At 35.4% G+C, this 18,403-nt stretch overlaps 1 protein-coding gene across 2 annotated transcripts; it reads left to right on the top strand.

The window, feature by feature from the left end:
* The first annotated feature begins 4,903 nt into the window (after positions 1 to 4,903).
* LOC102697544 (transmembrane protein 144) lies at positions 4,904 to 15,696 on the top strand. 2 transcript variants are annotated; one of them, XM_015344507.2, is made up of 12 exons: positions 4,904 to 5,122; positions 5,447 to 5,623; positions 5,909 to 6,031; positions 6,832 to 6,931; positions 7,277 to 7,357; positions 7,882 to 7,933; positions 8,726 to 8,802; positions 11,065 to 11,183; positions 11,564 to 11,683; positions 12,941 to 13,038; positions 13,749 to 13,802; positions 15,222 to 15,696. In XM_015344507.2, the coding sequence occupies exons 1-12, from the start codon at positions 5,032 to 5,034 to the stop codon at positions 15,303 to 15,305; spliced, it is 1,176 nt and encodes a 391-aa protein (XP_015199993.1). In that variant the 5' UTR covers positions 4,904 to 5,031; the 3' UTR covers positions 15,306 to 15,696. The 2 variants fall into 2 exon arrangements, with proteins under 2 accessions (XP_015199993.1, XP_015199992.1); XM_015344506.2 differs by having other exon boundaries at positions 7,855 to 7,933.
* Positions 15,697 to 18,403: the final 2,707 nt, after the last annotated feature.

Below are 18,403 nucleotides of genomic sequence, written 5' to 3'. Positions count from 1 at the left end.
CAAGAAAAAAAGAAGAAACAGGAATCCAGATCCAATGGTTCTTCAGAATAGATTGAGTAGTGATTAAATACTGTAACTTCCATATCCATACAGGATTTCCTTGCCTAGTTGGAAAATCCATCAGTATATTATCCTGCCGGATTGTTTAGCTTGTGAAACGATCCAGGACAGACACAGGAAATGACCTGATATAGAATTCAAGCCTTTTCTTGTATAAGACTGAAAACAAGAGATGGTAGAGACGGAAAGGAAGGAAAAAATTAGACTGTCAGTATACTGCAGCTCTCTAGGGTTCAGACAGACAGGGCATGAACAGTGCTGTATGTGCCATTTATTTGCCATTAATTTAAAGCAAACAAAAAAATTAAAGCAAAGTAGCAAGGAATCTGAAAGGAAAAGGCACTAATGATGATTTGTTGCCTTTTTGGAATCCTTATTGTTCTGATCTCCTGTTGTGTAAGCTTCCCAAGTTAAATTACAAGACCACCAAGTTTGTTACTGTCACAAAAGCCGAGGGCTAGCTGTGGGGAGAGACCGGCGAGACAGATGGACCCTATGCATAGCAGCAGGAATGGAGCAAGCACGGAGGTTCGGTCCGGGCTCAAGGTATCGGGTCCAATTGGAGCGAGACATAGGCCGCCCTCAGGTAGCAGACGTGGGGCGACCTGGTGAGGCAAGCCTCTTGACAACCGATCCCAATGCCAAGCAAGGAGGATAGGGAGACCCAGAAATATAAAACCCCAGACAACAAGACACACTGGAAGAACAAGTAAAGCACAGGGAAACTAGGAACAGGACAGAGCAGGAGCGCCCTCTAGATGTGGAAGGCATGACAGTACCCCCCCTTCGAGGGCGGTTCCCGATGACCCCCAATAGAATGAGCTGCACAGCACTGGGGGGAGGAAAAACCTCATTTAACTGAAAGGAAACCTCCGGGAGTCAACGACTGAGAGCTACCCCCTCCTCCGGGGTTAAAATCTTTATTGAGTAGAGGAAGGGGGGGCTGGGTAGGGCTCCAGGGGTGCGAGACGGAAAAAAAACAGATGAAACATGTTACAAAGCACACACAACAAATAATAAGCCCTGACGGAACAGGGGAACAAACAACACATAAAAAATGACTCACAAAACATAGGGAGACCAGGGGGCATGGAAGCCCAGACAAGAGAGACCAGTGGTTGTGGAAGCCCGGGACATGGAGACAGCGGGAGTGGGAGCCCAGGACAGGGAGACAGTGGCGGGGGAGCCCGGGCGCACAAATCACGTAAAATAAAAAAAATAACAGACAAAAGTTAACAACAAGAACAAAGCCAGGGAGACAAGAAACCAGAAGCCAGGTAGGCCAGGGAACCAGAAACCAGAGAGACCAGAAACCAAAAGCCAGGGTGGCCGGGAAACCAGAAGCCAGGAAAAAGGACAAGAGAGACTAGGACCAGAAGACAGGGTGGCCAGAAAAACAAAAGCCAGGAAAGAAGAAAAGGGAGACAAGGAACAGCAGCCAGGGTGGCCAGGAGACCGCTCGTGCAGGCTCAGCATTCTGTCACAGAAGACGGGCTAGCCGTGGAGAGAGACCAGCGAGATGGAAGGACTCTATGCGTAGCGGCAGGTATCGGGTGGAGTCGGGTGACTTGGTGAGGCGAGCCTCTCGACAACCGATCCCAATGCCAAACAAGGAGGATAAGGAGACCCGGAAATATAAAGCCCCAGACAACAAGACACACCGGAAGAACAAGTAAAGCACAGGTAAACTAGGAACAGGACAGACCAGGAGCACCCTCTAGATGTGGAGGGTATGACAGTTACATCAAGCAAACAAAGATACTACTGTAAATTCTCTGTCAAATAACTGATTCAGAAACCAGCTTCTCATCCAACAGCATAACAGTCACCCCACCCACTCCAATGAAGGCTTTTAAACAATTTGAGGCTAGCACTATCCAATTGGCCACATTTGTGGCCAAATAAGATGCAAGTTATTATACTTAATTATAATCATAATTAAATTATTATAATAATTTAAATTATTTTTTGTAGAGTTCTGTAGTACTTCAGGTGGGTAGCTGCGTCAGAATGCATAGGTTGCAAAGGAACAAGTAATAGGTTTATTCCATGCTACAAAGAGAAGAAAGAAAACACAACGTTTCGCCCGTGGGGCCATCTTCAGGTGTGAGAAGGCTCCACGGCCGAAACAAGTTTTCTTTCTTCTCTTTTCAGCATGGAATAAACCTATTACTTGTTCCTTTGAGTTCTGTAGTACTGCAGTTTCACAAGGCATCAGCTTACAGTATATGGAAGGTTTAATTCAGGTGTGAAAACAAAGCTTTTTATTATAATATTACTTGTGGAAAACAAATGCACTTAGAAGAATACTTTTATACTTTCTATTTTTTCTGCTGTGAAAACATCTATCCACATAAGGCATGCAGAAAAAATCATTAACATAAGCACTATATCACAAACAGAAATCAGTTTAGTTAACATAAAGTTCTCCATCAATTGTACTGGATATTCAGCTTTTCATTTTACATTTAAATCTTGCAATTTTAGATACTAGAGTTATTATGTTATATAATTTGAAAGTAGCAGTTCCTCATAAATTTGCAATTAGCTTCAAATCAGGATTTTCTTCTTTTTAAACCACTTCAGAGTAATTTTAGATTTGTACTTAAGGTCACTGTCCTGCTGAGATTGTCACAAATGGATGAACCCTATGCAGTTCCTCAGTGGTTAAGGAATGAAGGGAAAAAATCCTGTAGCTTCCAATCCAAGAGAGCGCTAGGCTAGTTCTGTAAAAGACCCACTAGCTTCCGATCCAAGAGGGGGCTGTTCTGTAATTCTTATCCAGAAGGGCTTAGAAGACTTTGAAATGATGGCGAGGTAGGAGCTCCGAAGGGGTGACCAATACCGGGCAAAGATCAGAGGGTTTAGAGGGCTTAAATAATATGAGAGGAGGAAGGTGCGCTGACAGGTGGAGTGTCGTGGTTGGTTGATTGACAATGTTGTGTCATACTGTACAAATGAGAGAGTCCAGGTGTCTGTGTACAAGAAGCTCTTTATTACGTATGCATATGGGAGCCTAGCTCTCTTGCAAGCCAGACTCGAAAATAAGTAACTAAAGATGGTCTTTTATACCATGAAACAAACAAGCTTAAGTGACACTCCTCCTAATAGTAATGCAGAAGTACAGTATGTCTTTATATGGATATACATCACATAAAGTTCATGCAAAAATTAGTGAAGCAAACTGTTTGGCGCACCCCCCATGTACTGTAACTGTGTCTCAATGAGTTTACCTAGTGATACATGACAAACTGCTCTAATGTACAAATAAGCATAATTTCCCTGTATAAATGTCTGAGCGATAAGTTTATAATAAACATGGAGAATAAGCATCTTATATCTTAGATCATGTCTCTTGGATTATTGACAGAAACAGGTTCCGCTTTATGTTCTGGGCACAAAGCCAACGTTAGACCACACGTCTTGTACATATTTTGTTCCTTCAACAGGAATGGTATCGGTTGGAAGAAGTGCTCAGGGCTGGAGTGTAATTAACATGAGAGCGCTGACAGAGATATGAATTTTTAACCCAGTTTTATATCCTTGGTTTAATTTAACCAGGTTTTTTGATTTGTTAATTCTTTTTACCATCCATTTTCCCACAATCCTGATAAAACTCCCAATCCCTTCTAAACAGAAGCTTCCCAAAAGCATGATATTACCACCACCAGGTTTAACATTTGAGATGGTCCTGACTGAGTGATATGTTGTGTTGGGCTTGTCTCGGATGTAACACTTTGCATGTCAACCAAAAAATTTAATTTTTATCTTGTTTGACCTTCTGCTGCATAAAGTATATCTCATAACATTTTTAAGATGGGTCTTTTTCCATCAAGGCTCCCATCTTGCCACTAACTCATACAGGTTATGAGTTATTGGCAGATTATGAGGATATCATTCACTTTTGAACATTGACTTCCATCTCAGTCATTAAACTTTGTAAATCTTTTATAGTCTTGGTTGGATTCAGAGCCGCATTCTATGTATCAGGGCTATGTATCAGCCTGGTAAAACAATCACATATACTCTGAAGTTAAGTTATATCACTTTGATTACACACAGATGGAAAACATTATGCTAATATTCATTCGCACCTTTATTTTGGTTTTGCACCTAAACTGATTTAAATATTTTCTTTTTGGCAGCTGAATAGTGCCATACTAAAGGGTTTGAATGTTTAATGCATGCAAGAAATACTGTTATTTAAAAAAAAATGTTTTTACATACTTTTTTTTCCAAATTTGAGATTGTATAGATATATAAATACAGTACAAAGTCAGATTTGAAAGTGTCGTGATTTTAAGATCAGTGACAAAATGTGGAAACTTGCAATGAGGTATATACTGTACATTTGCACTGTATGTTTCAACCACCATTTTACTGTTTTGGTTACAGTACCACAAACTCTTTTAATGTTGTATGTTCGGAATAAAAATAATAGTTTGTCTGATTCTGGTCTTGTTTGTCCCCCAAACCCTTTTGCATGTTATGGGAGTCAGGACTTTTTTATATTTCATTATTATTTTTTTTAAAATATTTTTTTATATAGCGAATTTAAAAGTGCCTTCTCAATTAATTACGAAACATTATTATTATTATTATTGTATTTTATATTATGTTGACAGTTTCGCATAATTTCACTTTACTTCCATTTGTCTTAAATGATTATTTGTCTTAAATAGTCCTTGGTCAGCATTTTACCTTCTCATGTATACTGAAACTTTTTTACTTTATAACTTATTACAAGTATTACTTTTTCAGCACTGAACTCAACCGCTTCTGCGACTTCCTCGTTTGACATTAGTCACATGATTCGAGTTCGGTCAGATGATATATAAGGAAATCCTGATTTGAAAAAAAGCGCAGCTCAATATGCAGCTCTGGATTAGTAAGATAAAAACTAAGGGAACATTTATTATTCATTAAAGTGACTCTTCCGTAGCTTATTTGTTAGAGTGGTAAAAGAAAAAAATGTATCTGATGAAGATTCAAAGTATAACTTTAGTAGTTATGTTATTGCTTTTGTCGTGGTGTCATGGTGATACAGAACCGGAGAAGCAAGGTGAGGTTTTGTAAAGTTATGGTCAAATGCAGACAGCATACTGTATATATTATACTGTATATATTCCTTAATTATGTAAAGTTAAATCGCTTGAAAAAAATAAGAAGGTACTGTTGAAATGGGAAACAATGTGTTTTCGGTTTCTATGCTCTATTTTGGGATTAATTTTCAATTAACAGAGTAATCTTAAGTATTTCACTGTAACTTTGTGAAGAGGGCTGATACAGGTGCTTGACAACAACTAATGCATTTCATGCTTTGCAAGGCTGGAAAGTGTTTTTTTTTTATTTGCTAGCAGATTTCTTGTTACTTTCGTTTATGCAGATGTTATTGTGAAAAACCAACCTGTGCTGGAGAATGAGTCACTCAATACCCGGCTGCTGGGCAAAAACAACGCAACAGATAGTACCCAGCTAGCATATGGGTTTATCTCATGTGCAGTGTCTGTTCTCTTTTTTGGAAGCAATTTTGTCCCTGTGAAAAAATTTGACACTGGTGATGGTAAGGATATTAAGGCTTAATATGCATTGTACACACTTTTTTAGAAGAGTTTATGGTCCCTTAGTATTTCATAATAAGGGGAAATAAGTAAAAAACAACTAAAAATTAATATCATTAAGATGGTACAAAGCTGATTGTTTAAATGACATGATTTAGTTCAAAGTTTTGTGAAAGAGTACAACATGTTCAGAATACAAGTGTATTTTAGTGATGTTTTAGTTACTCTTACAGCAATAGTCAAATCATAAGAATTATTTTAATGGTATTATTATTTATTTGTTGCAGGGATGTTTTTTCAATGGATTCTCTGTGCTGCTATATGGAGTGTTTCTTTAGTAGTGAACATAATCCTCCAATCCCCCAAATTCTGGCCACTTGCAATGTTAGGTGGTTTCATATGGGCAACGGGTATGACTTCTATTCCTTTTCTCTTAGAAATATGATAATTGTTTAATCATAATATGTAGTGTTCAAGATTGGCTTATTTAGGTTTACCCAGTGCCAGATTCTATAAGAAATTGTATTATATATATATATAATGCTGGTAGCTGTAATGTAATGTACATTGCTAGACAATAACACAAATGCCAATTATTTGCATTTCATTTCACTTGCAATTTATAGTACAATTTGCAACAACAACAACAACAACAACTAAATGACATGCTGTGCTGTTTTTTTAGATATGTTAGACAATCAGTTTAATATTGAATGTTATGATTATCATTATTTTACTTATAGCTTGCACTAGTGTTTTTTAATATTCTAACTACTTTATTAAAACAGTCTCAAAGAGACCAAGCTTGACACATTTAGAATTCTTTAATATTAACCACAGATTTGATCACAACAGCTCAATGTAAAATATACATGAGCAGGCAACACCAAGTGATATAAGAAATCCATCACATTTACCTATTAAATTGAATTCGCTCATTGTCATAAGTCCCTCATCAGTAGCATAATTTGTTCCTTTCTTCACATACAAAAACCTAGAGTAAAAATCTACTTTATGTATAATACTAGAGAAAAGATTAGATTAGCTCTTAATATAAAATTATGGCTATATTTTCAGCAGAAAATCACCATAGAATTGTTTCTGAACAAAACAGGAAAAATATTGACAAGGGTAAAAATGTTATACGTTTAAAAATGTTTTCATATAACTGTATAATGTGGTTTGTGCAAAATGTATCTTCTTTTTCCAGGTAACATTACGGTTGTACCTATACTTAAAACGATTGGCCTAGGGCTTGGGATTTTAATTTGGGGTTCCTTCAATTTACTAATGGGATGGGCAAGTTCCCGGTAAGTTTAATATCAACAGTCTATTTTAAAACGCAACACATTTTTAGTTTGAAATAAATGCTTGCTGTGACTTAAACATCTTAGGCACAACCAGGAGTTAAAGTATATACTATATTACAAACATCACAAAATTGCTCGAAGCCCCCTTTGGAGTCTTTTATTATAACTATTTTGCCTATTATTAATTTATCTTAGACTACAAAGGAAAATATAAGAATTTTGGACAGTAAAAATTAAAACCAAAAATTGTGTTTTAATGAATAGGTAACAGCTTGCATAGTCAAAAAACTTTATACTTTGTGTTGTTGTACTTACGGTATATGGAGGATTTGTTGTTTCTTTGAGGTTCGGTTGGTTTGGAATAGACCCTGAAGAGGTTAACAGCCCTGTTTTGAATTACTGTGGTGCAGGTTTATGTTTCTTAAGGTAAAGTTATTTGTTTTTTTTTCAGAATTTATATACAACCTTATACCCTGTATAATGTTTTTTAAATCCAACTCATGTTAGGCCTGGAAGAAGATACTGTATATGTATGTTGTGTTTGAATGGTTAAGTTTTTAAATAGATTTTAATTGTTTTATGAAATCTTCAGCACATCATCAAGGATCTCAGGTTAAAGAGTCTTTAAAGAAGAATATTTCTCAACTGCATTGTAAGTTTAAAAACTAGGTACTAAATTACTTAGGCCTTTGAGAGTATGAACTGATTCCCATGAGGACAAATAGTTTAAGGAGTTCACTTTTTAAAAAAGCACAATTTAAGAAATGGACAAATTACCAGAATATACTGTATTGTAGTAAGTGATGCACACTGGCTGACCAGTCATTGGTGTGTTTAAGTCAAAGATGCTAATGTTTCTATATAAGCATAAAGTAAGATATTTTCATAAAATCAATGTCTAATTATGTGAATTTTTTTTTTAGTGCCATAACATTTTTCTTTGTTAAAAGTGATGTTCAAAGATCCATGACCTCAGAAGAAACACCACTGCTAGTAGAAAGTGTAAGTATAAATGATGTATATGATAATACAGTATGTTATGTCTAATTTATTTGTTTACTGTATAGTTCCTGTACTGTCCAGGGTTCATGAGAGGACTTTCAGATAACTTATACAATTAAAGTATACAATTTTGTTGATACTTGTTGTAACACTGGAATTTTAGATGTGCTGTAGCTTGTTATTACCCTTCACGAATGGAAGGATTTCAATTATTCACCAAAACTGATGATCAAAAATCTTTTAACCCGTGCACATGAAATAATCTGGAATGTGTATGTACTGTAAGAACGTCACCCAACAGATGAGCACTGGCAATCATGCCAAATCAAAAGAGAATATTTTCAATATAGGGGAATTTGTATGTGTGCATTCATTTTTATGTGATGGAGACAAAGTGAATGGAAGATGACATGTTTTTAAAGTGTAATATAAAATGTAAATGGATCTAGAAAGGGGTGCATTACTCCAACAATATTCTTTTTTTATTAGAAATACCAGCTATCTTCATAGTTACCTGCATCCTAGGCCTTGCAGTATTTTTCACATGTGTCTGACGGATTAGTCTTCTTCATGTCAACAGAAAACAAATTTATGGATGGTGCAAAAAATAAGTACAGGATGAGGATAAAACCTGACATGTTAGAGCTAGTGTTACATGTGACATTAAACGGTTTCTGGAAAATGTTTTGCCCAACCTTTGTTTTTTAACTTGATGCTATTAACTGTATATATCGTCCTTATTATGGTTCTTCTGTTGTTTTTAATTAATTGATATGATTTGTTTTTCAACAGAGAATTAATAGTGAAGGACTGAGTTCTATTGATGAATCATGGGTAGACAGACTTAGTCCAAAGAAGAAACGGTTCATGTATGTGTTTATTTAATTTTGGATTTTGAAATCTAGTAATTTTTTGCTTGTGACTATGCATATTGCATAGTTTAGAACAGAAGTCTTCAGTTCTTGCCTTGTGGTACTAAAAAAATAGTGTTATATAGACCTCGTTGTTAACTGCATTTGACCTGAGAAATTTCACATTAAAGTGAATTCTTACAGATTTCTTAATTTAATAACTTTTCATTCATCACTTAAAGTTTTTAATTTTATGTGAACTGAAGGATTAATTATATTTCCTACTGCTCACAGTACAGTTGTGAATGATATTTTTAAATTAGTTATTTTCTTCCAGCTAATTGAATATATGCAACTCAACCTGCCCTTGTCAATACTCTCATTGTTTAACTGATTTGATATTACTGTAAATTAATCAGCCTTATAGCTGATGATTCATTTATATAAAAAGGCAGAGTTAAATTGACATTTTTAAGCAGACTCACGTGCTCTGTTATTGGAGAGACATAAGCTTCTGTGTTTGGCAGGTTTAGACAAGATTACTGTTCTTGTTTGACTACATTCCCCAGGAAGTTGTGGGGAATGTTCTGCCACCCTCAGTCACTTGACTAGTTGGAAAAATAATTGTTGATCAGGTGATGATTTAAAAACCAGAAAGCTGAGGCTTCCAGATAGAGTGTAGAGGAGGATTTTGGTGTAGTTCCTCTGCACTGTAAGTACTGTATAAAACACTGGTATTGTACCTGATGGCTGCGTTTTCTGACTCGCAGTTTTTTAAAGATTGTTTGCTAAGGTACCTCAGCCCCTAAGTACAGTATATTACATATGGTGGGGGTTGTAGTCTGGGGATCTGACCATTTGGTGAAAGTGATGGGACTTTTTTGGAGAAGAAAAAATTAAATGTTTGGTCTAGAAGGGGATGCATGATCCCAGAATTCTAATCTGGCAAAAAACCTGGTTGCAGGAATTTAAGCAGGGAAAAGAAGAGATCCTCGGACTGGCTAAAAGAGGCAAAGGAGTCTTGGAGCACTTTACATGCAGAGTATGAGTATGGAGATGGATTGGAGATCCAAAATATATTTGTCTGAAAGAGTGGTACAGCTAAATTGTATATCCCAAAGGGAAGTAAGGACTGATGAACTATACTCCAAGAGACCCTGGAAGTGGGAAGAGAATAGTTCCTAACACCAGAGCCAGATGACTATGTGCCTCACCAGAATGGGAGAAAAAAATATTAGATACCTTTGCCACTTTGGCCTGGGTTTGAGGAGGAAGACCTCAGAACAGTAGAGGAATACTCAGAGAATAATGGAGGGGAGCAGCTAGAGAGCTTGGTGATGGAGCCACTAGAGGAAAGTGTATTGCCACCCTGTTAAAATTAGAAAGAGATAAATAGCTGCCACTGCCTTGCCAAGAGCCTGAAATTGGGCTGGTAATTGAGGAAGAAAAGTCAGATCGTTTCAAATCGGGAATAGAGAAAGAAGACCTCAAGTCTATTCTCTGATTGTGATGGAAGAAGAGGTGGAGAGGCTGCTTGTTGATTCCAAGTTACAAATGCAAGAGGCTGTCTGACTGCTCTAGGAAAATACAGCTGGTGGATAGGAAATACAATTGGTGGGTAACACAGTTGGGAATAGATCTGCCATCTTGTCCTACCTAACATCCTCTACCAACTGGGAGGAGAGGTGGCCATTGAATATACAGTCTTCGGCCTGTGGAGTGCCTCCCTCATGAGGGCATGCGTTATGGGTCAACAGGATGAGACAAGTTGCCAGTTCATGTCTGGATGATATTCCCTGGAAGGTATGGGAATTCTCTGCTGCCCTCAGTCACTTGACCAATTGGATGAAAACTATTTGTCAGGTGATAATTGAAAAGAAAGAACAAGAAGAGAGGTAGCAATATATGGACAGTATGTGAAATACAGAAGGACTGAAGAAGTCTAGTTAGGAGTTAGTCTTGAGGAGTTAGCCTTTTGTTTTGTTTCATGGTGACTTTTGTGGTTTCTGTGCTCTGCAAATAAAACTGGTTTTGTACCTTACAGCTGTGTATGTGTTTTATTTTATTGAGATCTGCCTATTCAAAGATTGCTTGGTATGACACAGGAGGGTCACAATGGATAGCAGCAAATATTGTTACAAGAATCTTTAATATTGAGCTATTGTGTTCTTTTTTCTTTTGTTTAATATTGAGTAGGATTTTTTAATGATTTGAAATGAGGACATTTATAATCTTCCACACCCTTGTTATTACAACTAACCAATTTTATTTTTTCTTTAGAGGCTGTGTTTTGGCGATTATAGCTGGAGTTCTGTATGGAGCTTCTTTTGTGCCAGTACTTTATATTAAGAATCATGCTGCAAGGCACGAGAGTAGATATGCTGGAGCAAGTCAATTTGGTAAGCCTACAGTATGTATGTTTTGTTTTTTTCAGAATAACATTATTTCTTTTGAATAACCCCACTTCTCATTTCCACATTCAATATATACTGTATAGATGCATAGATCCAAAATAAAGTAATATGAGCCAGAGTTAGTTATGTATTCTGAATGTTGTTGTTTTTTAAGTGTGTGATAAGAAGAATAATTTTTAAACAGCAGACCTAATGTTTTCACCCAATTTTGGTTAGTTTCAAATAAAGTAATGAAGCAGAAAATAATTTACCAACATACAAATATTTTGATGTATAACATGTATTATCTTATTATATTTTACATTTATTTCAGTGATTAGCATTCTGTGCTAATTTATGTTTTTGTCTTTTCCCCATTTTTGCAGATCTTGATTATGTTTTTGCACAGTTCAGTGGAATCTTTCTCACTAGTACAGTATATTTTTTGATTTACTGTGCAGCAATGAAGAACAAACCTAAGGTTTATTCTAAAGTAATACTGCCAGGTGAGAATGTTTCCAATTAACTTGGAAAACTCTACAGAGACTACAAAGCCTCTTTACTGCTGCCTATTTCTAGTTGTCTTGCCAAATACATTTTTTGTTCCCTGGGTCCTATTGGTTTACATGTCCCAAAATCTCTCTCCCTAAGTGTTATTTGGAACATATATTTATAGGTGGACAGGGTTTCAGATTTATCATTGTCACTTCTGCCCCTGATGATGCATCAATATCTCTGTCCAAATATAGTGAGATCATAAACTATGGTTAAAAATGCATGTTGACTTTAGGATGTTTGTGAACCTCATTTTTACATTTCCAAAAATACAATTTGTATTTCATTTAGTATTTTCAGAGTGGCACAGTGGTTGACATTACTGCCTTGCGCTGCTGGGGCCCTGGGTTAATTCTGGACTGTAAAATTAGCCCTGGAGTGTGTCTGCCTGTGCCTTTGTTTGCCCTATGATGCACTGTTGGCCTGTCCAGGGTGCATTCTGCTTGGTGCCTGTTGCTTACCAGGATAGTCTCTGACTCCCCCACAACCCTGAATTGGATGAAGCAGTTAGAAGATGGATGCATTTAGTGTTTTCAGTACTTAAAACATAAAACTTTTTTTTAGTGCTTTTTGGACACAAAGTATCACTTACAAAAAGTGTTATTGAAACCCAGTCTCTACATCTTTTTGTTTTTGTAATAGTAAATTTGAGCATTAGGTATAGTAATTGATAACTTTTCTTATAGTTATATAAATAGAATATTAAGGCACAAAAATATTATCAAGGTGTGAAGTTTTATGAATTCTTTATTGTGGGGCCAATGTATTAGATACATGTATTATTGTACTGTATGTAGGTAAAGTTAATCTCTTGATAGTTCATTGCACATACAGTAACAATAGTGTAGTACTTGGATGGTTGCTTACAACACCAGAGCAAATTTCTGAGTGACATTCTGGGTCACTGAGCAATAAAGTACAAAGCATTTGTATTTGTGGCATATTTAGTATTCTGAAGTCCTAAATGTAATACTGAAAAATGTACTGCTTAGATGAAAGTGTGGATGTTAGGCCTTTGAAGCCTGATGACATGATTATTGACGTCAGTGCTTTAAGAATGGTGAATTTACATACCAATGCGGACAGGCTAGCAGAAGGATTTGTTACTGCCATCTCAGGATTTGTAGGATTGAGCCCAAAAACCTCAGAGCTTCAGATGGGAACCGACAGAAGGAACTTGGCTAATTGTCTATATCTTTCTTCATTAGGTTTTGCATCAGGTGTCATGTGGGCAATTGCAAACTGCTGCTGGTTCCTGGCAAATAACTACCTCAGTGCAGTTGTCAGCTTTCCCATAATCACTGCAGTAAGTTAAACTGGTGTACTCAGTTTGTGTTTTTTTATTATGGTGTTTATAATGAAGATCATCAGGTATTTTTACTTTAGTAAATGTAATTAATAATGTAAAGAAGTAAAAATGCTTAGTCTTCATGCAATACGGTATGTATTCTCATTTATCTGGAAGCAAGTTCAGATTCATGTAATGTGGTATAGATTATTGATAATTAGTGTTTTCTTATTGTACTTTGGTTGTATACTCCAACTGCAAACAGTTATTGTATGAAACGTACAATAAGTCCTAAGTTTTTATTACTCAGATTAATTATCTTAAGAGTTGAATTTGTCAGTGTATCGGTTTTGCAGTTTACATATTTTCTTAAATTGTACAGCATAATATTATTAATGCATATAATAATACAAGATGTTTGGATGTTCATGTTCTATCATTTGTAATCATTAAATATGATACAGTATTAATAATTCATTAGGATTTATCATGTCTGAATATGAAAAGAAATAACCCTGTTTTAAAACTACAAAGATTATTCTAATTAGAATATACTTTCATGTAACTGCCTATTCAAAATGTTGCTTTTAATGTTATTGAAATTACAGGTTAATGTTGTCACTGAGCTTTAAAAATACACAATGTCTTAAAAATAAAATAGTTCAGCAATGTAAGGATGCACATAGCTAAAAGCTTTTTGTATGCAATCTGTTTGTATTATTTTCCAGGGTCCTGGATTAATTGCTGCTATTTGGGGAGTGTTTGTTTTTAGAGAAGTTAAAGTAAGTACTTTGAATTACAGTTCAACCATAAAATGATAAACCAAATTAAACCAGTAATGAAATGTGTATGACATTTCTAATAATCCTTACCTGTAAATAGAAAACTGTATCCTTGTTAATCATATTTCATGTTATCACTGGTTTAGCTTCTTTTGACGTTTTATAGTTCAATATTTTTTACTACAGACTGATGCTTGATTCTTGCTACTTTTTGTCCATACTAATATTATGAATCAGACAATTCAATTCCCGCCTTCTTTACGGAGCTGGCAAGATTGCTGCTAGCTGGAGAAGGTGATTTCAGTGAAGCCTAATTGAAGTCAATGATTATCACATTAAATATGCAGGGTCTTCAAATTTCTGAATTATTCACTCCTGCTCCTGCATAGAGACACTAAATCATAATTGTGTTACACAACTGTAAAGTGCACTCTCATTAAACTGCATGTACTTGCAAAACTTCTATGCTCAGAAAGAAGGCTGATATATTTCTAAAGATACAGTAGATATAAATGGTCATTTAATTTGTTTTAAGGACACTTTTCTTACAATTAAATAAGATAAATCATTTTTCTTCCTGAAAAAAGTTATTTTGTGACTTAAATTGCTTTAGCATTTTTCAGCCTTGAAAAATACGAGTCTCAAGCAGTTTAAGACCTGTTAATGCATGTTGTTACTCCTTTACAGAAGATTCTTAAGAAATTAAGGGTGGTCTGAAAGTTGAGTTATATTAGATAAGAGGCTCTGACAGAGCAGCCTTTTTTCTTAGATTCAAAATTAAGCGTAAGCACAGAACTATATACAGTTTAAAGTATTATATAGTTTAATATATTAAATAATTATATAGTTTTGTAGATTGCCAATGTTTGTATGCATACGGTACAGTATGTAAGGGATCTGTTTAATTCTTTCTCTCTGCCTGCAGCTCTCTAATTTGATATAAAATATGCTTTCATTTGAGCTGTAGCTGTTTTTACTTGATTTTGTAGCTCTTAAATTTTACGTTGATGGTCATGTATTTAATTTAATTAAAGTAACAAATGTAACATCCTTAAGTGTTCTACAGTGAATCATACCTGCAACACAGAACAAGTCTGAAAGTGTGGAAAGGGATTCAGCTTGTAAATCTTTATTCTGGATGCTTGACACTGACTGAAGAGCATCAGAAGGAGCACACAAAAAGTTTTAGAATGTTGAGTCCATTTGGCCCATTAAGCTCATTCAGTTGTCTTTTTGCTCAGTTTACTGTAACTGTAAAGGATTTAGAATGAAAAAGAAGTATTTGACCTGTCAGCACAAGTCTGTGAAATTGCCTTGTTAATGTGTCTTTGGTATAAATATATGCCTATATTTATACTATATAGATCTTTTATGTCACATTTATATTTCAGATGTATTTTTTCTTGTTTTACTCCACAGGGATTACACAACTACATGATACTGGTTTTGGCTTTCTGCACTGTTCTAGCTGGGTCAGTCTTAGCTGCGATTTCAAAAGTTTAATCATAGAAATTAAACTTAACCACAAGATGGTGCTGAATAACTGAGCACTTCAGGATTTGAGGCACAGGGACCTGGAACTTCAGTAGTAGAAACCATTAAGTATATTATGCAAAACCCTTTACACTCTTAATTGAAGAATGTTTCTCTGTCACTTTTTGAATAACTTTTTAAACACTTTGTAAGCCATTTGTGATTAATTTTCATGACTGTTATAGCACTTTTGTATGTAAAAATGTGGAGAGGATTATGTAAATACCCCTTCTTGACGGAAATGTAAATTGCACGTTATGAAAGAAAATTGTCTATTTAGAAAATTCAGCTGTTTGGTACAAAATGTTCTTCACTTTCATTAACAACTGATATTTTCTTTAATTAAATTATATATATATAATTATGTGTAAATATATGTAAGAATGTTTATTCTTAAACATTGCATGATTTTTAAATTGTGTAATTTTTCCTTAATTTTAAGTTTCCCTCCCATCCAAGACCCCATTCCTTCTTCCCTATCAAGGACCCCTAAAATCAATCAGCCTTGATAGCAGTAAAGTGTAACAGCATCCCAAGCTCCTGTTGCTCCGTCACTGGCACAATGAATCTAAGCAGTTGAATGCTCCATATAATTAATATGAAGAAAGTCAACTGATCCCAGGAGAGGTCATGTAGAGTCTTCCAATGCAGCTGAAACCTTTTTTTAAGTGCTGTCAGACTAGCCATCCAGATCTTTTCATGCTCCAGCAAGAGGTGAAGATCACAGTTATCATTTAGCAAGAGTACTATAGCATGGAATATCCACAGTATAACAGAAGCAACCTGTTTACAAGCTATAACTTGATCTAGACACTTCCAAAATGTGTCTAACAAGATGCCTATACTGCCCCATGGACAAATATGCACAAGGTACTTAAAGAAAGCTACAATACAATATGACTGTTTCACCAAGGGTCCTATAAACATTGTTTTCCAGGAGACATCTTAGGCACACACTATATAATGGAAAAGACGGGAAGTAATTGAAAGTCCTGGAATAAGCAAAGACCAGTTTTGTTTATGCTTTTATTTTTTGAAAATGTACAAGAGAAGGGAGAAATACATCTGCAAGAATCCAGTCTACACTATTGATATAATTCAAGAAGAGCAGCAGTGACAGAACAGGTCCATGTCGTCCTCCATTAATTACATCATTAATTGAGCTTGTCTATGTATTAACCACTTTTTTTTAAATCTAAATGCAAGCATTTTCCCCTATGCCTGTTACCTCTCATTTGAGAATTTATTTTTGAAACACACCATATCGTATGCACTGTGTGTATTAATCTCTGTTGTAATTACGTGTCAGTTTTGCCACCATTCTATATTGGGAATTTTCCAGTCCTTGGGTTCTACCACTGCCTTGAGCAACTGTTGGAAGAGAAAGATACTGTACACCAACTTTGCAACCTTGCATTACAAACAGCTTCACTGTGAGCATTCAGTACATTTTTCTATTTGTGTTGTTCATTTTGGGATCCATTGCTGAATGTTGATATCTGAACTTTTCAGTTCCTACTTACCTTAAAAAAAAATATGCATTTTCACTGCCATGTTGGATTTTACAAATTGCACCTGCTGTTACTTTCCCTGCTCCAGTAGTTGGAAAGATTTATACTCTCCAGCTTCTTAATAATGGAAGCAGTCTGTAAAATCAGCCGTTTTGACTTCCATGACAGTGAAGATAAATTGCTGATAGAAATATAATTTCTGAAGGGGGGGGTAACAAATACAAATGAAAGGCTCACAGAGTTATCAGCATACCAATAATCTGATCCTCTTAATCCCATTTACTGATACTTTGGAAAAAGAAAATGATAGAAAGCCTAGTAGATCGTTTTTATGTTTACAGTATATACAATGTCCAGCTACTAGTGTATGCTTTATTTTTCAAAAAGGTGCATCAGGCACAGAATGTACTTCAGTATAGTTTTATTTTGTAATAGAAAAGATTATGAGATTAACTTTGCACTTATATAATACTTTACTTTATGTTTTGACAAATTGTAATTAATAATTTCTTAACTGCTATACAGTAGTGTAATACATAATGTAGAGTATCAGTGTTTTCTTTTATTTAACAAATTGTAGATTTGTAGAACAGTTTTGGTCTCTGTACATGGGAATACAATTTGAGGTCAGTCCTTCATTTCAATTTTTCTTGGAATTTGAAATGTATCATTTGTTCTTTAATTTATCACTGAACAAGGTGGTACTTTCAAAAATAATTACTATATACACACTTGGGCAAACAAGTGCTTACTCTGTTCAGTACACCCTCTGAATGTAAATGTATGCCTTTTCAGGATCCATCTTCTCTGCAGTACCTCTCCCTTCTGCTGCCAGCCTATGCCATGTAGCTAAAATCCACTAAGCTTAAATACTATAACTGCTGACCTATTTTCTTTCACATGTTTTACTCAAAATGACCAGGAATGAATAATGCATACAGTAGATTAAAAAGGCACTACAGCTATAACATCAACGCTGTATTTTGCCCATACTACATGCTTTTTTCACTGGCATTATTATACATTGTATTCTGCAGAGTTGATTAGTTTACAAACTCCTCATAAGATCCATTAGTCTGAAGTGTTTCTGCTCCAGACAGTTCATTTGGCAAAGCGCAGCCACCAAGCGTCACTTAATCAAGAATATAATTGTTTCCCCGAGCAGTTTTGTTTCAATCTAGGAAAATACTTGTGATTTCTGCTCTGTCCTGTGCATCTCTTTCAGTCCATACTCCATATTTCATATATTTATTACTAGCCCTTCTTATATACAGTTGCAAGAAAAAGTTTTTGAACCCTTTGGAATTACCTGGATTTATGCATTAATTACTCATATAAATGTGGTCTGATCTTCAACTAAATCACAATAATAGATATACACAATCTGCTTAAACTAATAACATACAATTTTACTTCCTCTTGTCAGTACTGAACACATTGTTTAAACATTCACAGTCTAGGTTAGAAAAACTTTGTGAACCTCTAGTCTAATGACTTCTCCAAAAGGTAATTGGAGTCAGGTGTTCCAATCAATGAGATGAGCTTGGAGATGCCCTG

Source organism: Lepisosteus oculatus, chromosome 1 (assembly GCF_040954835.1).
Source record: "Lepisosteus oculatus isolate fLepOcu1 chromosome 1, fLepOcu1.hap2, whole genome shotgun sequence".
Lineage (NCBI taxonomy): Eukaryota > Metazoa > Chordata > Actinopteri > Semionotiformes > Lepisosteidae > Lepisosteus > Lepisosteus oculatus.
This window is presented reverse-complemented; position numbering and strand designations above follow the sequence as displayed.